A 23,615-nucleotide genomic window follows, 5' to 3' on the forward strand; every position below is an offset into this window, starting at 1 on the left:
AACATACCCAGCTCCTACTGTAAGGCATGGAGCCAGGCTCCAGGATAAGAACTACACAGGGCTGTCAATGGAGAGTCTGAGCATGAGTTTTCTTCCTTTTTGAGAGTGCAGGAGCATTGTGGAGATTTCAAGCCATGACTGGGACTGGCTGTATTTCTCATTATTCCCATCACCTCATCATACCCAGGGAGATCTGTCGGCATCCCAATCAACAACATCTCTAGGGTGGGTTGTATCACTTCAGGCGGGGCTGGGGGCAGGGGGAGAAATAGCCCCACTTGGGGCGTTTCTAGGAACTGACTGATTTGGCTGCAAGACAATGGCCTCAGAAGGATGAATCATTGGGTTATTTCTTTTTCATCGAGTCCACTGGGTCACATTAGGAAATACGGATGATTGCTGGCTGCCTTTCCTGTCCTTTGCAAGGGCTGCTGGATTACTGGGCACTCTAACCGGTCAATTCATGTAAAGATCTTCAAGAACCCAAACCAGAGAGGCTCCCAATCTTACAGCGAGACGGAACAGAAACTTAACACCTCAACTGTGAGGCTCAGGGCCGTGGACAGGATCACACAAAACAGGCCAGATGTGTTGTTCTCTCCCCTGCCCTCACCTCTTCTCTCTCTTCTCCAGACAGTGACATTCCCTTCTAAACAATGCGATCAAGTGAGTACACGGTCTGCCTCAAGAACATTTAGGCTGGATTCAAGTTCAAAACAGTGGAATCCTGTCACTTCTCCTCTTTGATTCTAACAAGGAACCAAGTAGATGTATCTCAGAGAACCACATCATAAGCAGGCAAGCCAAGGGAGAGGGTGAGCCATGCTGAAGAGCAGGGCAGGCAGGACTCCTAGCGTTATATAGCTAGGTTCCCTCTCCCCTAAGCATGTTGACTAAGGGAACAGTCCAGACTGGGTGAGAGCCCACACATTGCAGTAGAACAGGGTGAGGTCAACTCCCTAGAGGCAAACACAGCCTTCTGCCCACCAAAAAATTCTCAAGACGATTTTGAATCATCCAGCTGGGGAGTTAGGATTTGGGAGTGGGGACAAGTGATTCTCCAGTGAACTATAATAGAAAGGTCAAAAGTGAACTGCTGCATCCAAATCAATGGGGACAAATGAATAAATGTAAACCAGCTGGGACTTTGGTAGGACACGGAGAAAATCAAGGGATGAGCCTCTGCCCTGAAAATAAAGACTCCTTGTGGAAATTATGGGATTTGGGATTTTCAAAGTCCATTTTCCCACACTTTTTTTAAAAGGCTTTGAAATAACTTTTAGAGCAAATGGAATCTATTGGGGGAAATTTAGGATTGAAAATCAAACTGTATCTTTACCTAACTCCTCCTCCTCATTTCATAAACTTGTATCAGAATGCTTTGGAACTTAAAAATAATACATTTCCAATCAAACACAGATCGATAGTAAATATTTCCAATTCTTCTAATACACCACCATTTTTTATTAAGAGTTTTATTTTGAATGTTCTTTTCAGACTGTAAGTTTCAAAAGCAATTTAATTTTTTATCTGTAATCTGAAATTTACATCTAACTAGGAACAGATGTGATCAACTAGATTTGGCTTGACTAGCTTTATTGAGATTTATGGTAGGAGTTCTTTGTAACGGATTGTTTTTCACTCATATTATTCAATCATTTGGTTTAATAATTTATTACTTTTAACCCATTCAGAGAACTGCCTTTGATTTGTTTTCGCTTTAAAGGAAACAAAACATGTTTGTGGTTTCATAAAAAGGAACCAGCTGAGCTCTTGCTCCGAAGAGCTGGTTGACAGGACGCCTAAAAAAGTAAGAAGTCAATTGTTTGGTTGAATTTCTCCTCCCCGCATCCCTGCTACTGGGAGGGGGGTGCAGAAGCCAGATAATGTTGTACAGGAAGAAATCGGGGCCGAGGATGTCTGTAGGTGCGCGCTGCAGCCAGTTGGTCGGCTGAATGGGCTGCACGTTAGTGTTAACCTGATCGGTCCTCCTGGTGCTCAGCCAGGTGGTTTCTGCATTTCTCACTGGATTACTCATTTCTAGGGATAATTTCATATGCTACATATTGAACCGGAACCTCTGAGTATGGGGCCAGGAATATATATATTTTTAACACGAGCCCCAGAAGAATCTGGGGTGCACTAAGGTGTGAGAATTGCTATTTCTAAAGGTATGGATAAGAGTTTCAGAAGTGTTTGGCACTGAGTGCCTTTGAATGTTGGTGCCCTATGGGAAAATGAACCACCTCTCATTCTCTTAAAGACTCATGAAATTTTCCCAAACAGCTTACAACCCCCAGGGTCAACTGAGAAAATATTGGAGGCTGCTTCACAAGCAAAGGGGCCCTGACTATGCTCTTTTGGCTGCATTTAGGGAAGCCCTAAGAGTCCCTTGGAGTCACTTGTCCATACTCTGTAGACTTGATGGTGAGTGAGCCATGTGTGAATATGTGATTTTTGTGGGAGAAAGGGTCCTGTTCTACCTCCAGCCCTCTAAAGACCAAAGCTGCTGAAGCCAAAATGTGGAAGTGTATAAAAGGGGGATGCCCCTTACCTTGTCCATGCTTGTGTTTGTTATTGATGACAATTTGCACAATGGTCCCTGATGCTTGCTGGGAATCCATAAGTGCTCCCCGGTGACTTCTGGCTCCAGGAAAGCGGGGCAGACCTCCAGCCTGTCGGCTTGATGGAGGATCATAGTGAGAGCGGTGGTAAGAATGTCTCTGTAAAACGACAAGAACAAATTCTGTCTAAGAAGTCCGCCAATAAGATGGCAGAGATTCAGTTATATATATTAGAAGCCATTTGATGATTTTGATTTATAGTGATGACCTCTGATCTTAGCTGCACGCCCACCTACACCAATAGAAACATGGATGTGATAATGTAAAAGCAGCTCTTCAATATACTGAGGTTTTTCTCCCTTCTTCTAAAAGATGAGCCTAGATCTATAAACAAACTCCCGGGGGATAAAACAACTGAAAGGGCTAAAGTGTCCTTCCTGCTCCAAAGACTTTCAGATTCGGGTTTCAGAGCTAAGACAGTAGTTTTCAACACAAGGCAGAATGTAACAGAAGCTACAGGAGAAATAAAAAGTACTGTGCAAATCAGGAGGAAAAGAGAGCTTCCAGTTAGGGAAAGTTTGTGACGTGGGCCACAAAGGGTGGGTAGACTTTTTTTTATAGGCAGAGTTTGTGTGCAATAGTCCAGGCAGGGGTTTCCAAATTGAGAAGGTGTAGCAGAGAACACAGAGTCCATAAAAGGGAACAGTTGAAGGATAACTTTCCAAAAATGGATGGGAGCCAGATCATGGAGGACTTTAAATGACAGGCTAAGGGGTAAGGACTTTATTTGGTAAGCAATAGAGGTGAGGATGTGGAAGGCTTTGAGGGTTTTTTTTAAAGTAGGGAAATAATGTAATCAGAACTGTATTTCAAAGCACTGAACCCTGATCATTTGTAGAGTGAACTAGACAGGAGGAAAAGATGAGAGTCAAGTATACTCTTGATAAATGTACAGAGACTCAAAACACAGGCAATCGCATAAGATCATACAGCATAGTACAGATACCCTAGACATTTTATAGATAGAATATTTGACAGTATATGACAATATTAGAATGTAAGCTCCACAGAGTCAAGGACTTTGTTTTATTCACTATTATATCTCTGATCCCTAGAATAGTGCCTAGCATCTAGAAGGTGCTTATCAAATACTTGTTGAATGAATGAAACTATGGTCCCTAAGGAAAGCTTAGAGTCTTAGAGTACACAAAATCCAACCATTGCTGTTTCAGCAAGGGTTCAAGACACATGGTGAGCTCACTATTGAGCTACCCACCCCTCTCCCAGGAGCTGAGATAGCTTGTGGGTAGAAGAAAATAGAATGAATGAAGAGTAGAATCTTAAGGCTTCAAGCCAAATAACATTAATTGTGTTTTAGGGGCAATTCGCAATTGTTAGGGATGGAGGGAAACCCATTAAAAAAATCTCTCACGGGCAATTAAAAAGGAAGATCCTTATATGCAGTGATAGAAACAATGGGGAACCTTGGGAAGATAGTTATGGGGTCCTCTGATGCCACTATCCCATAAAATATTGATTAAAGTTATGTTCTATAGACATACATGTTGCAAATTTAGCTTTGGTAAGTATTATTGCTCTCTTGGTGGGAAGGGGGCACTGGTGGGAGAAAGGGAGAGCAAACAGGAGCTGGAATAAAAGGACATTTTAGACTTCTGAAAGAGAACATTATTCTAAGAAGAGCCCATGCTGACACATTGCTATAATAATTGACACATATAAGAATTTGCATCAATTTGTTATCATGCACACAAATGGGATTCTCAGTGCAAATATTTCTCATTCCCACAATGGTTCATATGTCTTTTTCTGCCATAATCACTCACATTCTGCCAAGGCCATTACAGATTGTTCTGTCCTTTTTGGAGTTTGTCAAATTTTTGCCAAAGGAACACACACAAGACAGTTTGGCTGGTGGGTGGCCCACTGATGCTAAAAGGAAGGAGTTAGACAGGGATAGAATTAGAGAGGGAAGGTCGCTGACCCAGAATAAGCTGCAAGTACAAGAAGTTCTCTGGCTCATGATGGTGAGCACAAAATGAAAAGCTGTTCTTTAGCACCAGGGACTCAGACCCTAGACATATGATAAGGGTAGGAAAATGATTCAAGGCAAAACCCCAAAACCTCAGGGATTTTGGTCAGAAGCCCTATCCTAGACCATTTGTCCCCCTAGAACCTCATCTTGTTGAAGTTTTTGTTTTACAGACAGAGAAACTGAGGCCAGGGAGGAGAGGTGATTTATTCAGGGTGACAATGAAGATTGAGTTTTTGGAGATGGTGGGAGAGTGAGAGTACCGGGATGATATGAACAGAAGGAGGAAGAGTAAGAGGGTAAGGAGGAGAAAGTGGAGGAAAGAATGTCCAGTCAAACTCAGTGGCCCACAAACATTTGGCTAAAAGCTGCTCGAAAGAGTAGTTCTTTCAGATGATGAAGTTCTTTCAGCTAGTGTTCACAACCACATACACCACTGGTTCTCCACCTTGGTCGTACACCAGAATCACACGGGGAGCTGTAAAAAAATACTGATGCCTGGGTCCCACTTCCAGGGACTCTTAAGTAATTGGTCTGGGGGAGGCCTGGGCATCAGGATTTTTATATACTCCCCAGGAGTCTCTAATTTTAAGTCAAGCTTGAGAATCACTGACATAAAGGATTTTCTGTTTTAGGGCTGGGGGTGGAGGGGGTGGTGTGTGATTTTGATTTAAGGGTAATGGCTCTTTCAGAGTCACTCCCCTAAACTAATGAAAGAGGTTTACCAGGGACCATTCTGACCTTGTAACTTAGAGCAAAGGAGAAAAAGGCATTAACACCCTGGAACTCTAAGTGAAATTGGAGCTTATCTTAAAAACCAGCTGCAAATTGGCTGCTTGAGGGAGCAGGTCAAAAACCAATTAGAAATGACCATATAGATACGCTTTGTTTTATTTTGCTTAGCATTTTGGTATTTTTAAAAATTTAATTACTTGAAAGACTGAAAATATTTCAAGCTTTTGAAGTGGCTCTAAAACAGGTCTTTTCTGGTGTTAGAAAATCCCTACCATTATAGAGGCTCCCCAGGAATTTCTTCCTTACTTGTTCTAAGGTCTAAGACACAAGGGTTTTATTGGCAGAGACAGGAAAACATCAGGGTCCAGAAAGGGCCTTAAAAGGGCCTTTGTGATTGTGATATTGTATTATAGATTTGCAAGATGTTACCATCTTGGGGGAAACTGGGCAAAGGCACACGGGGTCTCTCTGTATTATCTCCTACAATTGAAAGTGAATCTACAGTTATCTCAAAATAAAAAGTTTCATTTAAAAAGTGTCTTCAGAATATATTCTATAATATAATCCACAGAGCCATGAAAACATTGTGCCTTAGTGACTACTAACCTAGGACTTTCCCTGGCTGGAACACACTTAGGCCAGTTTCCTTCCCAAACCATTGTTCTGACTATGTGAATGAGAGATGGATTTTTGTCTGTTTCATGTTGTTTCTATCCTAAACTCTTAAGCTTTTCTAATGGTCGATTTCGACGTAATGTACTGGGGGCAAAAATCAGAATTTGGCTGTTGTCCAAAACAAAATTATTGTTGCTTTCATGTTTTGACTTTCTACCCTGTGCCCACTTCTCCCTCCCCACATAACACACACACCACACACACACACACACACACACACACACACACACACATACACACACAAACACACACACTTACTCCCCCCTTCAATGGCACGAGGACCAATGCATGTGAAATTACGACCTGGAAATCAGACAAAAGCTGTTTCAGGTTTTTACAAAGAAGTCATATTTGAACCACTGGTTTCCCTTCCTGTGCACTTCGTAAAACTTGGTAAGCTGATGGTTTTCAGACTGCTTGGCAAAATAAACCAATCAGCTGTGTTTCTGTTGAACTGAGGTTTTGATGGTTTCCTATAAAGAAGAACAGTTTACAAAAAGAACAATCTACTGGATAGGAAATGTGTTATTAGGGCTGCTTTTCTTTTTCTTCCCCATGCAGGAAGCTGAGCCTACAAAGGATATTCAGAAGGGATTTTCCTGTCTTCTCATTTTCGGCTGGTCAAGAGCAAACAACAAATTTGAAGAATTTCTCTCTGCTTTGAGACAAATTCCTATGCATTAAAATTAATGGAAAGCCCCCTCCCTACCCCACCACCACACACATTTCACTCCACCTTCCACACCCATTTGTTCAACACGTATTTATTGGGTGCCTACTATGTGTCAGGTATATATTTTTCCATTACCACAGATGCTATTTATTATTCAAATCGTATTCCACAATATCCATCCCTTTTAGAACAAAGGAAAATATTTACTTATAATAAAGTGGAACCATCTGGCCATTTTGGTCTACCAGGCCCAAATGTTTGTTTCTAAAGATAGGTCTTAAACTCCTTTGAAAATCGATAACTATTTCAAGGCCTCACATTTCTGTACCTGACCTCTTCTGCTACAGGAACTACTGGATTAAGTCCAGCCCTTTCACTAGCAGCTTAGGAAGAACAATGAAGTTGAAAGACAAGGGATGGAGTTGGGGGCAGCGTAAAAACTAAGTCAAAAAGAAAGGCTGCTTGGTTTAATTCCACACCTTTGTAATGGGCATGCTTGTAGCTCTGCCTTGGGTAGTGCAAAGGCATTATATGTAACCAAAGAGTTTGTACCCCTGTAATATTCTGAAATAAAAAAATACAAAAAGGAAGAAAGGCTAATTAATGGCATTACCAGCAAGACAGCTAAAGTGGCCACAGTGCATAGTGTGGGTACTTCTTAGGGAGTAAGGCACATATTTTAAGGTGATTGAGCCCTAAATTTGGTTTAGAATGACATCTGGTTGACAGCCACTAATTTAGCCACTCTCAACCTCCTACCACAATAAAAAAAATCAGGGCTGAAAAAGAGGAAACTCACAACACAGAAAACTAAGACTGACATCATCTCCTGTCAGGATCTGGAAGGAATCTCACTTACTACAAAGCAGATAGGACTGGATGAAGAAAATCTTTCCTCTGGGTCTATATTAACCAGCAAACTGGGCAGCCCACCCTCTCTTGCAGGATGCTGCTTTTTTGAGATATCTACAGTACTGTTTTCCACCCACCCCCCAACTCTTCTACATTCTTTCAGAAACAGCAGTGTCCTGAAAACAATGCTTCCAGACAGTAAAGCAACTAGAAATTGTTCCATCTCATTGTTGAGGCTTTTGGGTTGAGTGTTGGCAAGCTGGGGACATGAAAGTCAGAAGTGGCCCATGTGATGACCAGGAAGCCCGGCCTAAGCAACACTGTGATGTTTCTATCATTCTTTTTCTTGTTTAAGACTAGTCAAGTGCAGTAGTGAGAAGGGGTGAAAGAGTAGAACAAAGAGTTTGACCTGTAACTGAATGTGAACAACCAACTGCAATAACTCACTACCTTTGGACCAGCCTGTATCAGTCATTCTATTGCATCCCCCATCATCACTTTCCTCACATCCTCAATATCCTCAGGCCAATCCTATAATTCCCTAGATTCCTGCCTCAGATCCAATGCTTGCTGAGAACTAATTCCTAAGATTTTAGAAAATCATTTATATTTTATTTATTACAAAACTAATTGATGCTTATGGAAAAACATCAAATGATACAGAAGATATAAAGTAAAAAGTCAAGTATGCTCACTTGTAGCCCTCTAAGATTATCACTCTTAACATGTTGCTATGTGACCTTCCAGATCTTTTTATGTGCATTTGCATACATGCACGTAAAATTTTTACGTAAGGAAATGATAGTGTAAAATTTCATCCTGCACTTTCTTTTGTTAATTACTATTTCTTGGAGCTCACTCCACCTTACTACACTTACATGTACCATATTCTTTTTAACAAGTGCACAGTGTTCCATAGATAGGGTGTATTTAATCAAGGCCCTATTGATAGACCTTTAGGTGGTCTCCATTTGTTCTGCTCTTAGGAGAATGATGCTGCAACGAATGTCCCTGTACACTTTTTTGTACAAGGGTGTGATGAACATCTATTTATGTGCAATGATCACCTCTGCACATTTTGTACACTTTTATAAGTCTTTTAATATGATATATTCTTTGAATTAGAATATTTCCTTTTCAGATATTAATAAGTTGGAAGTATAATTCTTCTTAGACATGTATTTTTTTAGAGAGGGATTCTATTTTGTTAGTTACTTCAAAATGCAAACAGACAAAAGATGGTATTGTTATACACAGAGAGATGCCTACTTGTGAGGCTTATTCTGAGATTAATGCTGAGAACATAAATGAGATGCTGCAGGGTGAAGAGGGGAGAATTGGGACTGCTACATTTCCTCTCTTACAACTGTATGCCTGTGAGCCTAAGGCTTGGGGGAGGGTTTATGTGGATATGTGCAAAGTACCCACCAAATCCCACCAAAAGGATGGGGTGGGCTACCTCACAACCACACAGAAGGTCCTCACTGTTAAGGACAGGGGTGGTGACCTACCTTCCTTACAGAAGGACTTAAAGACTTGGCAAGTCATCCCGAAAAGGGTATGAAGTTCTGATCTAGACGAAGGGCTGGGACTGTGGTTTCTTTGTGTAAGTGTCCTGGCCAGTTACCAGTTATACAGTGCACTTAAATGGTTATAGTTTGGTGATGATATCATTCAAGTTTCTGAGAAAGGGGAAGAAAAATGATGTTAGAAATCGGCCCTTTTTCGGGTTTGCTGGGATAGTAGCCATGGGGAGAGGCAAGCTTGGCCTGATGCTGTGAAGTGTTGAATTATTTGAGCTATTCACACTTACTGCTTCTCTGTTGGCAGGTTGCCGGAAGATATCACCATCAGAATGTTCCCACGACAGTTCTCCATCCCCTGTTTATTAAAAAGAAATAAAGAAAGAATCATACATACACAGAAGGGAAAACTATCACCCTTGTGACCTAGCAACATTTTTGGTACTATGATCCCAAAGTTCTCAAGACGTTTTAGTTCTGTGGCTGTCCTTCAAAAAATGACCCTGAAAGATTTCTCTGGGTGTGCCTCATTTTTCAAAACAACTCTGACGAAAGTCGCCACTTTCTCAATAGACCGTCTAGCCACATTATCCAGAATTTGAAAAATAAAAGGGAAAATAATCACTTTCCACTTTCATACAGACAGTATTGTCACTTTTGCTTATTTTATTCCCATGACGGTTAAGTATTTTGCAGGTCATGTTTAACTTGTGTTTAAACTACCCTTAGACAATGAGTTTTAAGGATTTGGTCTGTCACAATTTGTTAAATTTGCCATTGTGTCTCTGAGAATCGGAAAGTTAAGGTAAAAGTTGCTATAAATAGAGTGTCTACATAACAAATATCTAAGATGCTCCCCTTTATTTTTGCCTGACACACCTTTCTCTAGGCCTATGTGATTCACTATTTGGACAGAGAACCTCTTAATCATTGCTGACTGCCTAAAGGACTTAGCATCCTGAAGCCTTGGAAATGTAGAGGACTTCAAGTGTAACTGTCCAACTGATGGAGTTGCACAATAGATGGAGAAACCAAGGCTCAGAGAGAAGTAGCATTCACAGTCAAATAATGAGGTTTGTGAGAGTTAACACCAAAAACCTAGGTTTCCTGGCTCTCAAATAAGTATGTCCATTCTGTAAGGGCAGGGTTCATTATTAGTGTTACTCATGGCTGTATCATCATCATCCATAACAGGGCAGGATACACAGTAGTCACTCAATAAATACTTGTCAAATGATGGAATTGAGAGACTTTCTCTGATGACCCATCTAAAATTTCAAACCCCCTCTGATATTTCTTATCTCCCTCTTTGATCTTCTGCCTTAGCACTTATCATTGTTTTATATCTTATGTATTTTATTTATTTTGTTTATTGTCTGCGTTTTCCCCCATGATAGCTATTGTGTTCATCGATGTAACTCCAGCACCTAGAATAGTGTTGGGCACATAGTACTCATTCAATATTTGTTGAATGAATTAATATGAATTCTAAAACATCATATGATATATAGTGCTGTTAAATATTTCCTGGACTAGCCTTGTCTCTCTGGAGAGACGATAAATCCCTTGAAATGAGAGGCCACAGCTTAGACTACTTCTGTGTCTCCTAGGTCACTCCTTCTCAAAGTGTGCTCCCTGGACTGGCAGCATCCCCTGGGAACTTGTTAGAAATTCAAAATTTCAGACCTTACCCCAGACCTACTAAGTCAGAAATTCTGGGGTGGAGGCCAGTGATCTGGGTTTTGAAAAGCCCTCAAGGGGATTCTGATGCATTCAGGAGTTTGAGAACAACCGGGCTAGAATATTTAACATATTGCTGGCTACACATCAGGTGCTCAATGTGTGTACTGAACTACAATAAAAAATACATAATTAAGTGCTTGGCTAAATGTATACTCTACTCTTCCTGTTTATTCCATGCCTGAGTATTCCATGGTACACTGCAAGCAGACCTATGTGGAAATGCTGACTGACCACTGTAAAAGCAAAGATGATATCACCCATGTTTATGACTAGAAAATTAATGCCTAAGAGTCAGTTAACATTCATTGAATGCCTCTTGAGTGAAGAGCCTGATCTTACAGCAGAGGGAGGAGAGAAATCAAGTTGGACTCTTGCCCTTGGACGTTTGTTTACACCCAGGTTGGAGGTGATAGGAAATCACACACACACACACACACACACACACACACACAAATGACTAAATGCAGATGGAATACAAGGTCTGTCCAGAAAGTATCTGGTCATGTAATACGAATATGTATATTAACAATGGCTGGATACTTTCCGGACAGACCTCGTATACATGCTTAGGAGATATTGAATGAGAGGAGTGAGTAGAGTCAGATGTAATCATGGAAAGCTTCCTCAAATAACTAGTAAATCACATTTTCAGAAGTAGCTGCTGCAGAGCACAAACAGTGATGTGGGCAGAGAGCATCTCAACTGAAAGGAGTGGCATCTACAAAGGACCACAGCTTTGGAAATAGCAAGTTACATACTGGAGACAGAAAGCAAGATGTGGCATGAGTAGAAATATCAGATGTGGAAACCAGAGGGGCTGGTAATTGGATGCAGAGAGAGAGAGAAAGGAAGAAGAAGAGGGACAGCAAAGAAGGGAGAGAGGGAGAGAGTAGGGTGGGTTGTTGAGGTAAACAAGGTGGTAAATAATTGCTGCATGGACTTCATAAAAAGACTAAAGAATTCACATTTGATCCTGTTACCAAACTTTATGCAGGGGTCCTATGGTAAAAATATTTGTGAAAGCTATTCTGGCAATGGAGTGTAGACTAGTTGGGGAGCAACTGGAATCTGGCAGGCCAACCAGGAAGCTGCTATAGTAATATGTGATAGGACACGAGCATCTGTGCAATAATAGAGAAGGACTGAATCAGACTACTGCAGATACAAAGAAAATGTTAAGACCCTGAAGGAAGATTTGACAATGGAGGAGGAAGGCACGGGGGAAAAACAGTATACAACGACGACTCTCAGGTTACAAACCTGGAGAGCTGGGGAATGGCACTGTAATTGACAGTGATTGAGTGGGGATGAATGTAGATTTACTTGTTCCATTTTAGCAGGAAGTGGTGGGTATGAGCCAGATAAAATATGGGTCCAGAGGGAAGAATAGAAACCAGAAAAGATTCACCAGCAAATGGCAAAACAAAATGTAAAAGCTATAGGATGTGGTTTCAAGCCTAATCTAAGTCACCCAAAGAGAGAAAACAAATTACGAAAGAAAAATAATAGACTAGCTCTCTTCATCAAATGTTCTTTTTAAATGTAGATTTAATGATTGGTACTGACATAAAATGTTTACTTAGTATGGCCTTCTGAGAAGTTCAACTTATGGCATTTAGACCCTAGAGTTTTTAAAGGGCTTTTAATTAAAGAGTATCTTTAAATACTTATAATCCAGTCAGAATCACAAAGCATCATAGAAGCATATAGTCCTGGTTATAAATGAGCAGAGAGGTAAGATGGCAAAGCAACGAGGCTAGTCAGTATCAAACATGGGAGCAGAATATTAATCCCCTGTAACACAAGTTCAGATGAATGTGTCACAATCTGTATTTGAAAACCTGAGCATTTGCAGACAGGCGTGTGAACCTAAATTTGAACTATTTCACTTCATTAAAAATTAGTGGAGTCATTAAATATATATAGATACACACACTACACACGTGCACACTCACACACACACAGGTTGAGTATACCCAATCTGAAATGCTCCAAAATCCAAAACTTTTTGAGTGCCAACATGATGCTACAAGGAAATGCTCATTTTGGATTTTTGGATTAGAAATGCTCAACCAGTAAGTATAATATAATACAAATGTTCCAAAATATGAAAAAATATGAAGTCCAAAACACTTCTGGTCCCAAGCACTTCGGATGATATAATTAACCTGCATATAAACACACACATATGTATATATACACTATATATAATATATATTATGTAAATTATACATAAATATATATTTATATATTATATATAAATACTAGGAACTGCTAGTATTTCTGTTGCCTTTGGGCTTTCAAAGTCATCAAAATGGCATTCTCTAAGCTTCAGTGTTCTATTAGGTAGCTGCTAAAGGTTTCAACATTTTAGTTATTCTTTTAATTTAAACCATATTTAAATCAGAATTATCTTCTTAGATACTGACATTTTGTATGGCTATAAGTGGTTCCTTAGACCTAGATATGATCTGTCTGGATAGCTGAAAATAAGTGTGTCTATTTACAATGTTAGATATTATATCTTGGAAAAAGTAGGCACCAATACCCTAAAAAAACCTGTTTCTTTGCTCTTTTTTTCCTGATTCAGTGGACAAATTATCTTGAGTGAGATGGAGCCTCTTTCATTCAGCCAAGGTTTTTGTAAAAAACAGTGATTCTAATGGAGACAGATGGATTCTAGTTAATTCCGAGAAGCAACAAGATGTAATTTTAACCAATTTTTTAAACCAAAATGAAAAACAACTCTAGTGTACTGTATGTCAAACAATATTCATTTAACCTTAAAAGCCACATGTGTTGTTTACTCAAACTTCAATTATACTCTGAGTGGTACCCTATGGAGCTGGAATGGCTTGGCTTTCTGGTAATGGGAGAAATGGAGAACAAGTATTTGAAAAATGGTCAAAAGCTACGCTGAAATTCAGACTGTTTATAACTCCCATGGCTTCCATTAATCTCTGGTTGGCTTGAGCAGGTCAGGAAAGTAAACCCTGTCCTCTCAAAAGGATGAAGTGTACAATGAGATTCTAAGATACCCATGAAGATAAGCCACAGATAGCAATGTGGCCAGAATGTGGCCACTTCTGAACCACACAAGACATCATAAATAGGGTGACCACAGGGCCCTATTTATCTCAGACAACCCAGTTTTGTTACCTATTTTTCTGGTAGGCATTATTGTTTAGATTGCCCCCTCACTTTCAAAAGTGCCTCAGTTGGGATTATACATTATATAGTCAGTCACTCTAATCATAAGGCAAATCGAAACGAAATGAATCCCCGAGACAGGGGACGTGATCTCTGTATTTTCAGAGGAACAAGCTGAATCAGGGTAAAGTGGAAGAGAGCAGGAAGGAAGAAACCCATAGTGAAATCTGCACTCACCATCTGCCAGGTTCTATGGTAGAGCACTTTATTGCCAGTACTCTGTACCTCAGCTGGACATTAGGGAGCAGGTAGAAGCAGATGACTCTAGGGGGCCTCTGCCAAACATCCAATTCTACAAATTCTGCTGGGAGGGAGCAAGCATGCTGAAATTTGAGGGAAGCTTTAACGAACACTGGTATAGGGATTCTGTGTTGATAGACATTTGAGCTTCCAATACTGATATATAGTACTATAAAAATTATTCCACTCTTATAAAATGGATACTCATCTTTTTAAAAAAAATACTTTATTGTCAAATAAAGTACTTTATTGTATGGACTGTTGATACAAGCCCTTAGCATTTTAAACAAAATATCTGCTTGAGAAATATTAAAACACAGACAACAGGTAACTTCCTGCCAACAGTAGCAAGCCAAATCTGAAGAATACAAAAACATTTATCTAGAAAAATCAGAAATACTTCCTTTTTTAAAGGTGCATTGAGAGAGTGTATGTGTTTGCAAGAGAGAATCAGAAGAGAGGGAATAAAGCAACTGTTAGCTGGATGGTGCCCATGACCCACATTCTGTTCTTTCTATGGAGATGTGGCTAAACAGATCCAAGTTTATGGTTAGAAATGGTGTCTTTGCTTCCTAGAGTTGTAACAATGTATCTGCTGGATTGTTACCATATACGGCCCCTGGGAACAGAGACATCACCAAGTCTGTTCCTCTCAGTAGTCTTGGAGATAACAGAATTCCCTAAACCTGCTGTGCTTCCCCAAGTTGAGAGGCAGTATAATATAATGGCTAAGAGAGCAGACTGGAACGAGACAGCCTGTCTGGGTCCAAATCTTGGTTCTGTCCCTTCCTACCTGTGTGACCTTGGGCAAATAAATTAACCTCTCTGTGCCTCGGTTTCCTTATTGCTAAAATGGAGACAATAATGCCTACCTCATGGGGCTTCAGGGATGAAATGGATTAGTATGTACAAAGTGCTTAAATCAGTGAACGACACACAGTAAGTGGCAGGTCAATGCTAGTTGTTATTCAACCCTCCCCTTTCTTCCCATCCATTCCCTCCACTTTTTCCTCCGTCTCCTCAAGAATAGCTTACACATGGGGAAAATCCAGCTTAAAGGACTCCCACAAGTGTGCTAGGTATTTAACAGAGGAAAGGGTTTGAATGAAACAAACAAACAAAAAAACCCTAGCAAAGAGAAAATTTATACTTGCACACTGAAAGGGGATTATCTCATTGCTAAATCATCAGAAGACAGGGTCCTGGAGATATTAAAAAAATTGCTACAGAGATTCCTTCAGCTCATACCTTCTAAACTGACTTAGATTTTCTCATAATTATGTTAGTCCTCAATTTTCATCTTTTTAGAAAAGGAGTTTGCACCTTAATTAAAATCCCTTTTCTCTCTTGGCTAAAAATAAGACTTAAAAGGACAGATATCTGCTTCATTGGGAGGCAGTGCAATATACATAGTTATAAAGTGAAGCGTTAAAAATCCAAGCACCCCATTAAAGTACATTCCTGTGTTACCACATCCATGAACTAAAAATAAAAAGCAGGACAGAGAAGGGAAACTCAATGATATACCCATGTTTACTGTATAGTCAATCTGGAAATGAAAAGCAGTCAGTGGAAAGAAGGTCCTTCTTCTTCCCATGAACGCCACTTTGGCTTTCTGGCCTGCCCAAAGGGCACTGGACTACTTGGTGGGAGTGGGGGACATAAATATGGTCTTAATAGCTAAAGCTAAGTGGAAAGTAGATGTAGTCATACTAGCTCTTTGCTTGAATCAACCGGATGATTATATCTGTTTACTGTGCCTGGGCTGTAGAGACCTGGATTTTGTAAGTTCCTATAGTTATCCAGTGAGTAATATTCAAATATGATTCCTCTGCTTGACATTATTCCCCTTTCTCATGTTTTTTCTCTGTTTGCACTGTCAGTCAACAAATTAGATTGATTTCTATAAATGTTGGAGTCTAAGCTCATAAAGACTATTTCAATGTGAGTAATGGGCATATCCAGTGGTGTTTCTGGACAGCTATGGCATTCCTTGAAGGAGTTAGAAAGAATAAGGCCGAAGGAAGAGTGGCTTTAACCACCCATGAAGAAATAATTGCTCTGAAATGCTTCGCTGGGAATTCCTTATTTTTATTGTAGAACCAGACTCATATACACACACAAAAAGACCTGCAACCCCACAAACAGGATGGGGCATTATTGACCCTGACAGGCTATCCCAGATGGCAAATTAGGAATCACTGCTATTAATTTGTTAAGCTCAATATGAAAGTCAGTGCTCTCCCATTCCCTGTCTGAAGGACTTTCTGTCCAGGAAGAAATATTCTAGACATAAGAAACATGCCAAGAAGGAACATGATGACCTCAGAGGGGTGGGGGTCCTGGGACAGTCAGCAAGCATGTGGAGATGAATTCTGAGCACAAGGGATGGACAGAGAACAAAAACAACCTGGAAAGTTTCCATGGAAGGAGGAAGGTTCCAGTTGCAACTTGGAAGAAGAGGAGAGGTAGGCAGGGATCTCTAAGATGGTCCCATATTCATGAATATAAATGATTCACTTTTGAAAAGGGATTACTAATGGTGGCCAGACTATTCTATAGCCATGAAAAGATCAGAGTATTTCAATATATAGTCGTCCCTCTGTATCCATGGGGGACTGGGTCCAGGACCTCCTGTGGATACCAAAATCTGTGAGTGCTTAAATCTCTGATATAAAATGGCATAGTATTTGCATATAACCTACACAATCCTCCCGTATACTTTAAATCACCTCAACATTACTTATAATACCTAGTACAATGTAAATGTTATATAAATAGTTGTTATACTGTATCGGTTTTTAAAATTTGTGTTTTTTATTGTTGCATTGTTATTTTTAATTTTTTCATCATTATTTTTATTCTGTGGTTGGCTGAATCCATGGATGCAGGACCCACAAATATGGAGGGCTGACTATAATTTGAGGTTTAAGTGAGAACATACTAACTCAAAAATTATTGCATTAATTTGTAAAATTTTTATTTTATTGTGGTAAGAACACTTAACATGAGATTTACCCTCTTAACAAACATTAAGTGTACAATACTGTATTGTTAGTTATAGGCACAATGTTATACAGCAGATCTCTAGAATTTATTCACTTCGGAGAGGGAAACAGGCATAAGGTTTCAGTTATGCAAGATGAATTTTTATTTTTTTAAGTAGTGTTTCTCATTAACAATGTTTCCTTCCTATCATCATGACCAGGAGATGGTGGTATTTCTGCAGAAAATGTGGGCCAAAACAAAAACAACTCGAGAATGATTTGTGAGGATCTATATTTGAAGTTGCTGTTATTTTCTCTCCAGTTTTCTTTGATTTTGAAACTGAAAAATTTGGTAGATTTTTATGATGTTTAAATTTGGTAGATTTGGTAGATTTTATCATGTATCTCAAACTACTTCCCCCAAGATCTCCGGATTCTAGCCAAGCTGGCATTTGAGGTACAATTTTGCTGCTTTTTTGGAAAGAGAAATCAAGAGTCTTTGGTAAAATGGCAATTGTCTTGAACACGGAGAAATTACTTTTAAACAATTACTTCCAGTTTTAGTTACCTTGAAGGAGTTAGGAGAAATACCTTAATTTCATAAAAAGAGATTCCGGTTTTCTCCCTTGGCTCACTTGAGATGTGTTGGATGGATGAATGGGCTTGGGTTGAGTGAATTGTGAGTCCGTCATTTCTCCTGTTTCCCTACCAGGCCTGCGGTTGGAGCACTGTTAAGAGCTTTTTGGGACTGTGGGTCTCTTTGTTTTTAATAAAGCTATCAGCATGGTATACATTTAATACTATGCTAAGGGAAACGGGAAGAATAAAAGATGTTCCTTTTTCTTACACAGCTTCCCAGTTGGGAAGCCAAGACACACAAAACAATGAATGATATAAGAAAATATTTTTAAATGCTGAACTCTATGAACAAGACTAAGCCCTGAAAGTGGTCAAAGAAGGAGATCAATGAGGATTAGAGTGATTAGGCAAGACTATTTGCAGAGGTGCAACTTCAGCTGAACTCTTGAAAGATGAGTGGGATCCTAACAGGTAGAAAAGAGGAGGGGAGCTATTCTAAGCTTGTGAGGAGTAAGGATTTTTTTTTTTTTTGAGACAGAGTCTCGCTTTGTTGCCCAGGCTAGAGTGAATGCCGTGGTGTCAGCCTAGCTCACAGCAACCTCAAACTCCTGGGCTTGAGCAATCCTACTGCCTCAGCCTCCCAAGTAGCTGGGACTACAGGCATGCACCACCATGCCCGGCTAATTTTTTCTACATATATTTTAGTTGACCAGCTAATTTGTTTCTATTTTTAGTAGAGATGGGGTCTCGCTCTTGCTCAGGCTGGTCTCGAACTCCTGACCTTGACTGATCCACCCGCCTCAGCCTCCGAGAGTGCTAGGATTACAGGCGTGAGCCACTGCACCCGGCCTGAATCTGGCAATATGTTTTAAGCTTTTGAAATGTGCATACCTTCTTATCCAGTAATTCTAATTCTGGATATTGATAAATGCAATAATCAGAATTTGGCATAGAGATTTATGTGTTAAGTTGGATAATATGAAATTGCTGATATTTGATCATTTTTTATCTACAATAGTGACAATTATATATGGTTTAATATAATATAAACCATTCTGCATCAGAATAAGTGATGAGGTTTTTTTAAATGCAGATTCCTGGGCCCCACCCCAAAGCTACTGAATCAGAATCTTTGCAGGTGTAGTCCAGTGATCTGGATTTTAACAAGTTCTTTAGGTGATACTGAAGGATACTAAAGTGTGAGAAATACTGAGAAGGAGAAGAGAGAGCAAAGGTGCAAAGGTACGAAGGTAGAGAGCACAGGAACAACGTATTCAGCCTAAAAAGGTAAACTTTTTCATCTTTCAGATCTGAGCTTGAACATCACCTCCTCAGAGAGGCCTTCCTGACTATTCAACCTAAATATTTTCTGCACAGCACTTACATTGTTTGTATTTCAACATATATTTACTTATTTGTTTATTATTTGTCTTCTCTCATAGAATGTGAGTTCTATAAGAGCAAATCACATATCTTTGCTGCTACGTATGACATATATGATTGTGCAAGTTGTGTACTACATGACGATGCCACAGCTAAGGGATTTCTGGAAATTCACAAGGATTGTCTGGAAAATGGCAATGAACTATCTTAAGTAAGGGCATCCTGTTTGTAATTCACATAAAGACGATATATGGTCTAACAGTGTCCTAGATGTCTACTATATTTACCAATATATATGCAACTTCTTGCACAATACTGAGCATGTAGTAGATGCTCAACAAATATGTTGATTGGATGGAAGGAAAGAAGATAATATTAGGATGCTGATAGTGGGACAGTGGGAAAAGGGAGAGATATAGAAGACTGTTGACAGATTTGGCAATTTGAGAAGAGGCAACAGAGGAGGAATTAAAGGTGATTAAGTCTGATCCTAGAAACCTAGAGGGGGAAAAAAAGGTGCTATTATCAATAAAAGGAACCCAAAGAAGATGACTGTTTTGATAAGATGGTGATCCCATTTTGGATATAATTTGAGAAGATGATGCCCTCTGTTTTGCTTTTATTGAGCCTGTCACTATTTTACTGTGGGATTTAAAAAATATACCTAAATTTACCCTGTATGGTCTTCAAAATGGTCACATTAAAGCTTTGCAAGGTCCACTCTTCCTTTTAAGGGTATGAAAGAAGATGGTCTGTGTTTTATGATATAATAATTTAGGGGCCAAGCTAGAAGGGATTAAGGAAGGAGAGATAAAGATATTCACTTTCACATTAGATGACTTCCACCCATCCTCCCCTGCTGCATTCCAGCACAGTTTGTTTTAGGCTGCGGCCCTTAAAATCAATGCTTTTATTTTTATTTTTCCTTTTGTGAATGAAAGTGCCTTTAAAAACTAAGGCTACTTTTTAAAAAAAACTCCTTTCTCTAGGACACTAAACAGGTATTTTTCTCTTTTCTAAGTTCTGTTACACTCAGGATGGCAGCACCCCAGGTCTTGAGATTTGGAACACCTACCTCTGCACACTCGGCAGCAGGAATCCGGAACAGAGACTGGGAATGCACAGGTTAACTTGGGGCAAGTCTTGAGACCACAATACACATTCCCCTCCTGCAGAGGAGAAATAGAATTAAGATCAGAAGGATCGGGGATAAGTGTAAAGGCTTCGCTCAGTACCTGGGAGAGAGTAGGGGCTCAAAACATGGTACGTCCTTCCCTACTACTCTCCCATAGTCAGTTCTAGGTGTGGCCTACATTTTATTATGCATTATTATTTTCTATTCGCTATTCCTCCATGCCAGAGATTAAGGCACAGAAGAGAGAGCAATCGTAGTCAGGCATCTTGGTCTAAGGTGGTACAAAGTGTCTGTGAGGCTTCCATGAGCCTCCAAATCACCAAATATAGTCTGGTTCCTCTCTTCCCTGTTAACTGTATCCCTTGGTCCCCATCACACCCCAGCTGGATATTGAAGGTTTAAAGCAATGAGGATTTGTGTGATAGCCACCATCTGTAACATTCACTAGGGTCTCCCTTCCAAACCAAAGAGACAAGCTCTCTGAGGGTAATACAAAACTATATAAGATGATCTGCATTCCATAGTTCAGTCCCAGCAAAAGGCAAGGAAGAAGATCAGATTTACTTGCTGGTTACATCTGTCTTTCCAATAATCTTCATTTCCTAAAATACTATCTTTCAAATGTTATTCCTTAAACCTTATTCTTACTTCTTAGAAGTATATTCTTCTGGGGCTAAAAGGGTTCCTGAAAGGTCATTAGGAAAGCAATGCCACAGTCAAATTCTCCCAAACTACTGATACTATATTTTTACTAAAAATCCCAAAGGGAAGAGACTCTATAATTTCCCTTGGCAATCCAGTGTTTAATGTCCCTTATTGGCAGAAAAGTTGTTTCTACATCTAATTTCATTCCTTTATGCTTCAGTTTAAGCATCCATTTTACTCCATTTTCTAGTTCTATCTATTCTCTAGAATGCACAATTAGCTAAAGATATCATTGGTATACACTATTCGTGAGTTCTTTTGACAGGTAATGTCCCAGGAATCATCATGATCAAGAATTTATAGAGAGTTTTCTCACTGCAGGGCATGAAGAATTAACTGGTTAGTAGAATAATTCAGAGATGGGAACCAACAGATACCCCATTTTCTTGTGAACTGGATTGAGTGATTTTTGATGGTGACAGTGATTTTCCACCTATAGCATTCCTAAGGCTTCAGTTAATTGTGAATTCTTCAGCTGAAGGCTTTGGTGGTGTAACTATAATGAAAAGGAGTGCAGATCAAGAAACACAGCTCATCTTTGTCCATTTCAGCAGTCCTACGCTTTAAGACTGGAACTGGGTCTGAGCTCTTCAACAGAGTTGTCTAGGGTTGATGAAGATTAAGGAGTTTGGATTGGCAGGAAGGCTTATGATTTAAATGCAACTCATCTTTCATTCAAACACCTTACAATGTAGGTGCCAGCAAAAAGTACAAGCACAAAGGAAATTCTTGTATTTGGGTAGGGGCTAGCAGGGTCTTACCGAACAGCTGCACTGGGTACATTGATTAGGTTGCCGGTTCTGAAAGAGCCCTTCAGCCACGAACAGCTCTCCATGTTGGTAAGTGGTCCCATTGTACTCACACGACTTGCTGGTCACCTTATTGTTTGCTGGGGGTAAAGAGTCTTCTGGAACAGAGTGGAGAAAAACTACATTGAGTATTGGCATCATTGCAAAGAATTTCATAAATCTCAACAGCAGATGGGGCTGTACTACATAGAGGGAGTAAAAGACAGTTTCTGCTTCAGTGGCTAATGATTTTAGATAATATTAAAGTAGCCCAACAAGAACAGCAGGTGGTATTCCCATCCATCCATTTTTTCATGTGTTGAGCATTTTTTGAGCACCTACTATGTGCCAAGCACTGAAATAAGCATTAGAGAGAGATCAGAGAACACAGACAAGACTCCTGCCCAGATGGAGTTAATAATCCTAGATGAATACAATATTAACTTGCCTGAAAGGAGAGAGTCCACACTACTTCTATTTAATCTTTTCCTCCTGTTGCTTCAGAAGAGGAACAATCTATTATAAATAGTAACTTTACCCCTTCCCACGTTTTATATCATTTGTTGGGTGTTATATGCTTGTTCCAGCCTCTGTAGGTTTTGCTTATTTTTAATACCTCCATCAAGATTGCCTGCTCCCCTCACTCTTTCCCACCAATTGAAGTTCTATCAGATTTTGAAGATTCAGCTCATGTCCCCTTTCCACCAAGAAGCATTCCCTAATAACTTCAGCCCATGATCTGGAATTCTCAAGGCATCTGATGTCTGAAATACACAATTTGGCACTTGAATATTATTGGAACTCATAGTTGTGAATTATAGCAACCTAGTAAGCCATTTACATAGAGATTTCATGTATATTATTACAATGGAGCCTCATAACAACCCTGTGAATCAAGTAGGGTAGATTCTTACCTTCATTTTTCATTTGAGGGAAACAAGTCGCTGAGGTTGAGTAACATCTACAGCCACAAAGCTAGCGGAGTGGTGAAATGGGAATAAAAATCAACGATAGATATAAGCAGAGCTTGGAAAGTGCCTACCGTGAGATACTGGAAGAGGAGAAATTAGGGGAGTTGTATTCAGTTGGAAGAGGCTTAAAGAGTTGGACTAACCTTTCTTTCCATCAGTAAAAACTATAATGAAAATGAGTCCATTTTATGCTAAGTTATATCTCAATACAATTATTTAAATAGAATGAAATTATTCTAAGGATGTAGTGAAAATGATAAAGGCTGATAACAATACCCACAATAAAAGTAAATTGACAATGGACATTTATTGAGTCCTAACTATATGCCAGGCACAATAGTGGGTGCTTTTGCATACATCATCTCATTGGTTCTTACTAATAACATTATGATGTAGACATTATGCTTATGCTCATTATGCAGATGAGGAAACTAAGGCTTAAGAAATTAACTGATTCACCCAAGGCCACACAACTTGTAAGTGGCAGCACCAGAATATAAATTGAGGTCTGACTGATTCTATAATCTTCCCTCCTAGCCACTATTAAAAAGAGTGTCAGTCATTTCAAGCCTATAACAAGGAAGGGACCATTTAATTTAAAACCCAAACCCATAACAATGGAATGTGAAGGCTGTGTTGTCCCTATAGAATGTGTGGCCTAAAATACTCAGAAAATAGACATTGCAATTTCTTTGGCTTCAATGATTTGGGTAACTAGCTTAATTCTATACTTAGCTATATAAGTTGATCTAGCCTCTGAGTAACTCATTCCTTGGGTGTTAACTACTTATTAATGACCTCT

General features: G+C 39.6%; 1 protein-coding gene across 4 annotated transcripts in view; it reads right to left on the bottom strand.

Moving 5' to 3' along the window:
• CHRDL1 (chordin like 1) overlaps window positions 1–23,615 on the bottom strand; it is a 112,653-nt gene that overhangs the window by 14,059 nt on the left and 74,979 nt on the right. For 2 of the 4 annotated variants that reach the window (XM_045538142.1, XM_045538140.1), the window contains exons 5-8: window positions 21,816–21,958; window positions 20,290–20,383; window positions 9,363–9,430; window positions 2,555–2,723 (exon numbers count right to left, since the gene is read on the bottom strand). In XM_045538142.1, coding sequence (XP_045394098.1) covers window positions 2,555–2,723; window positions 9,363–9,430; window positions 20,290–20,383; window positions 21,816–21,958 — 474 coding nt within the window. Of the gene's footprint in view, window positions 1–2,554; window positions 2,724–9,362; window positions 9,431–20,289; window positions 20,384–21,815; window positions 21,962–23,615 lie in introns of all 4 variants that reach the window. The other 2 variants (XM_045538141.1, XM_045538139.1) reach the window with 1 other exon arrangement.

Source organism: Lemur catta, chromosome X, assembly GCF_020740605.2.
Source record: "Lemur catta isolate mLemCat1 chromosome X, mLemCat1.pri, whole genome shotgun sequence".
NCBI classification, from domain to species: domain Eukaryota; kingdom Metazoa; phylum Chordata; class Mammalia; order Primates; family Lemuridae; genus Lemur; species Lemur catta.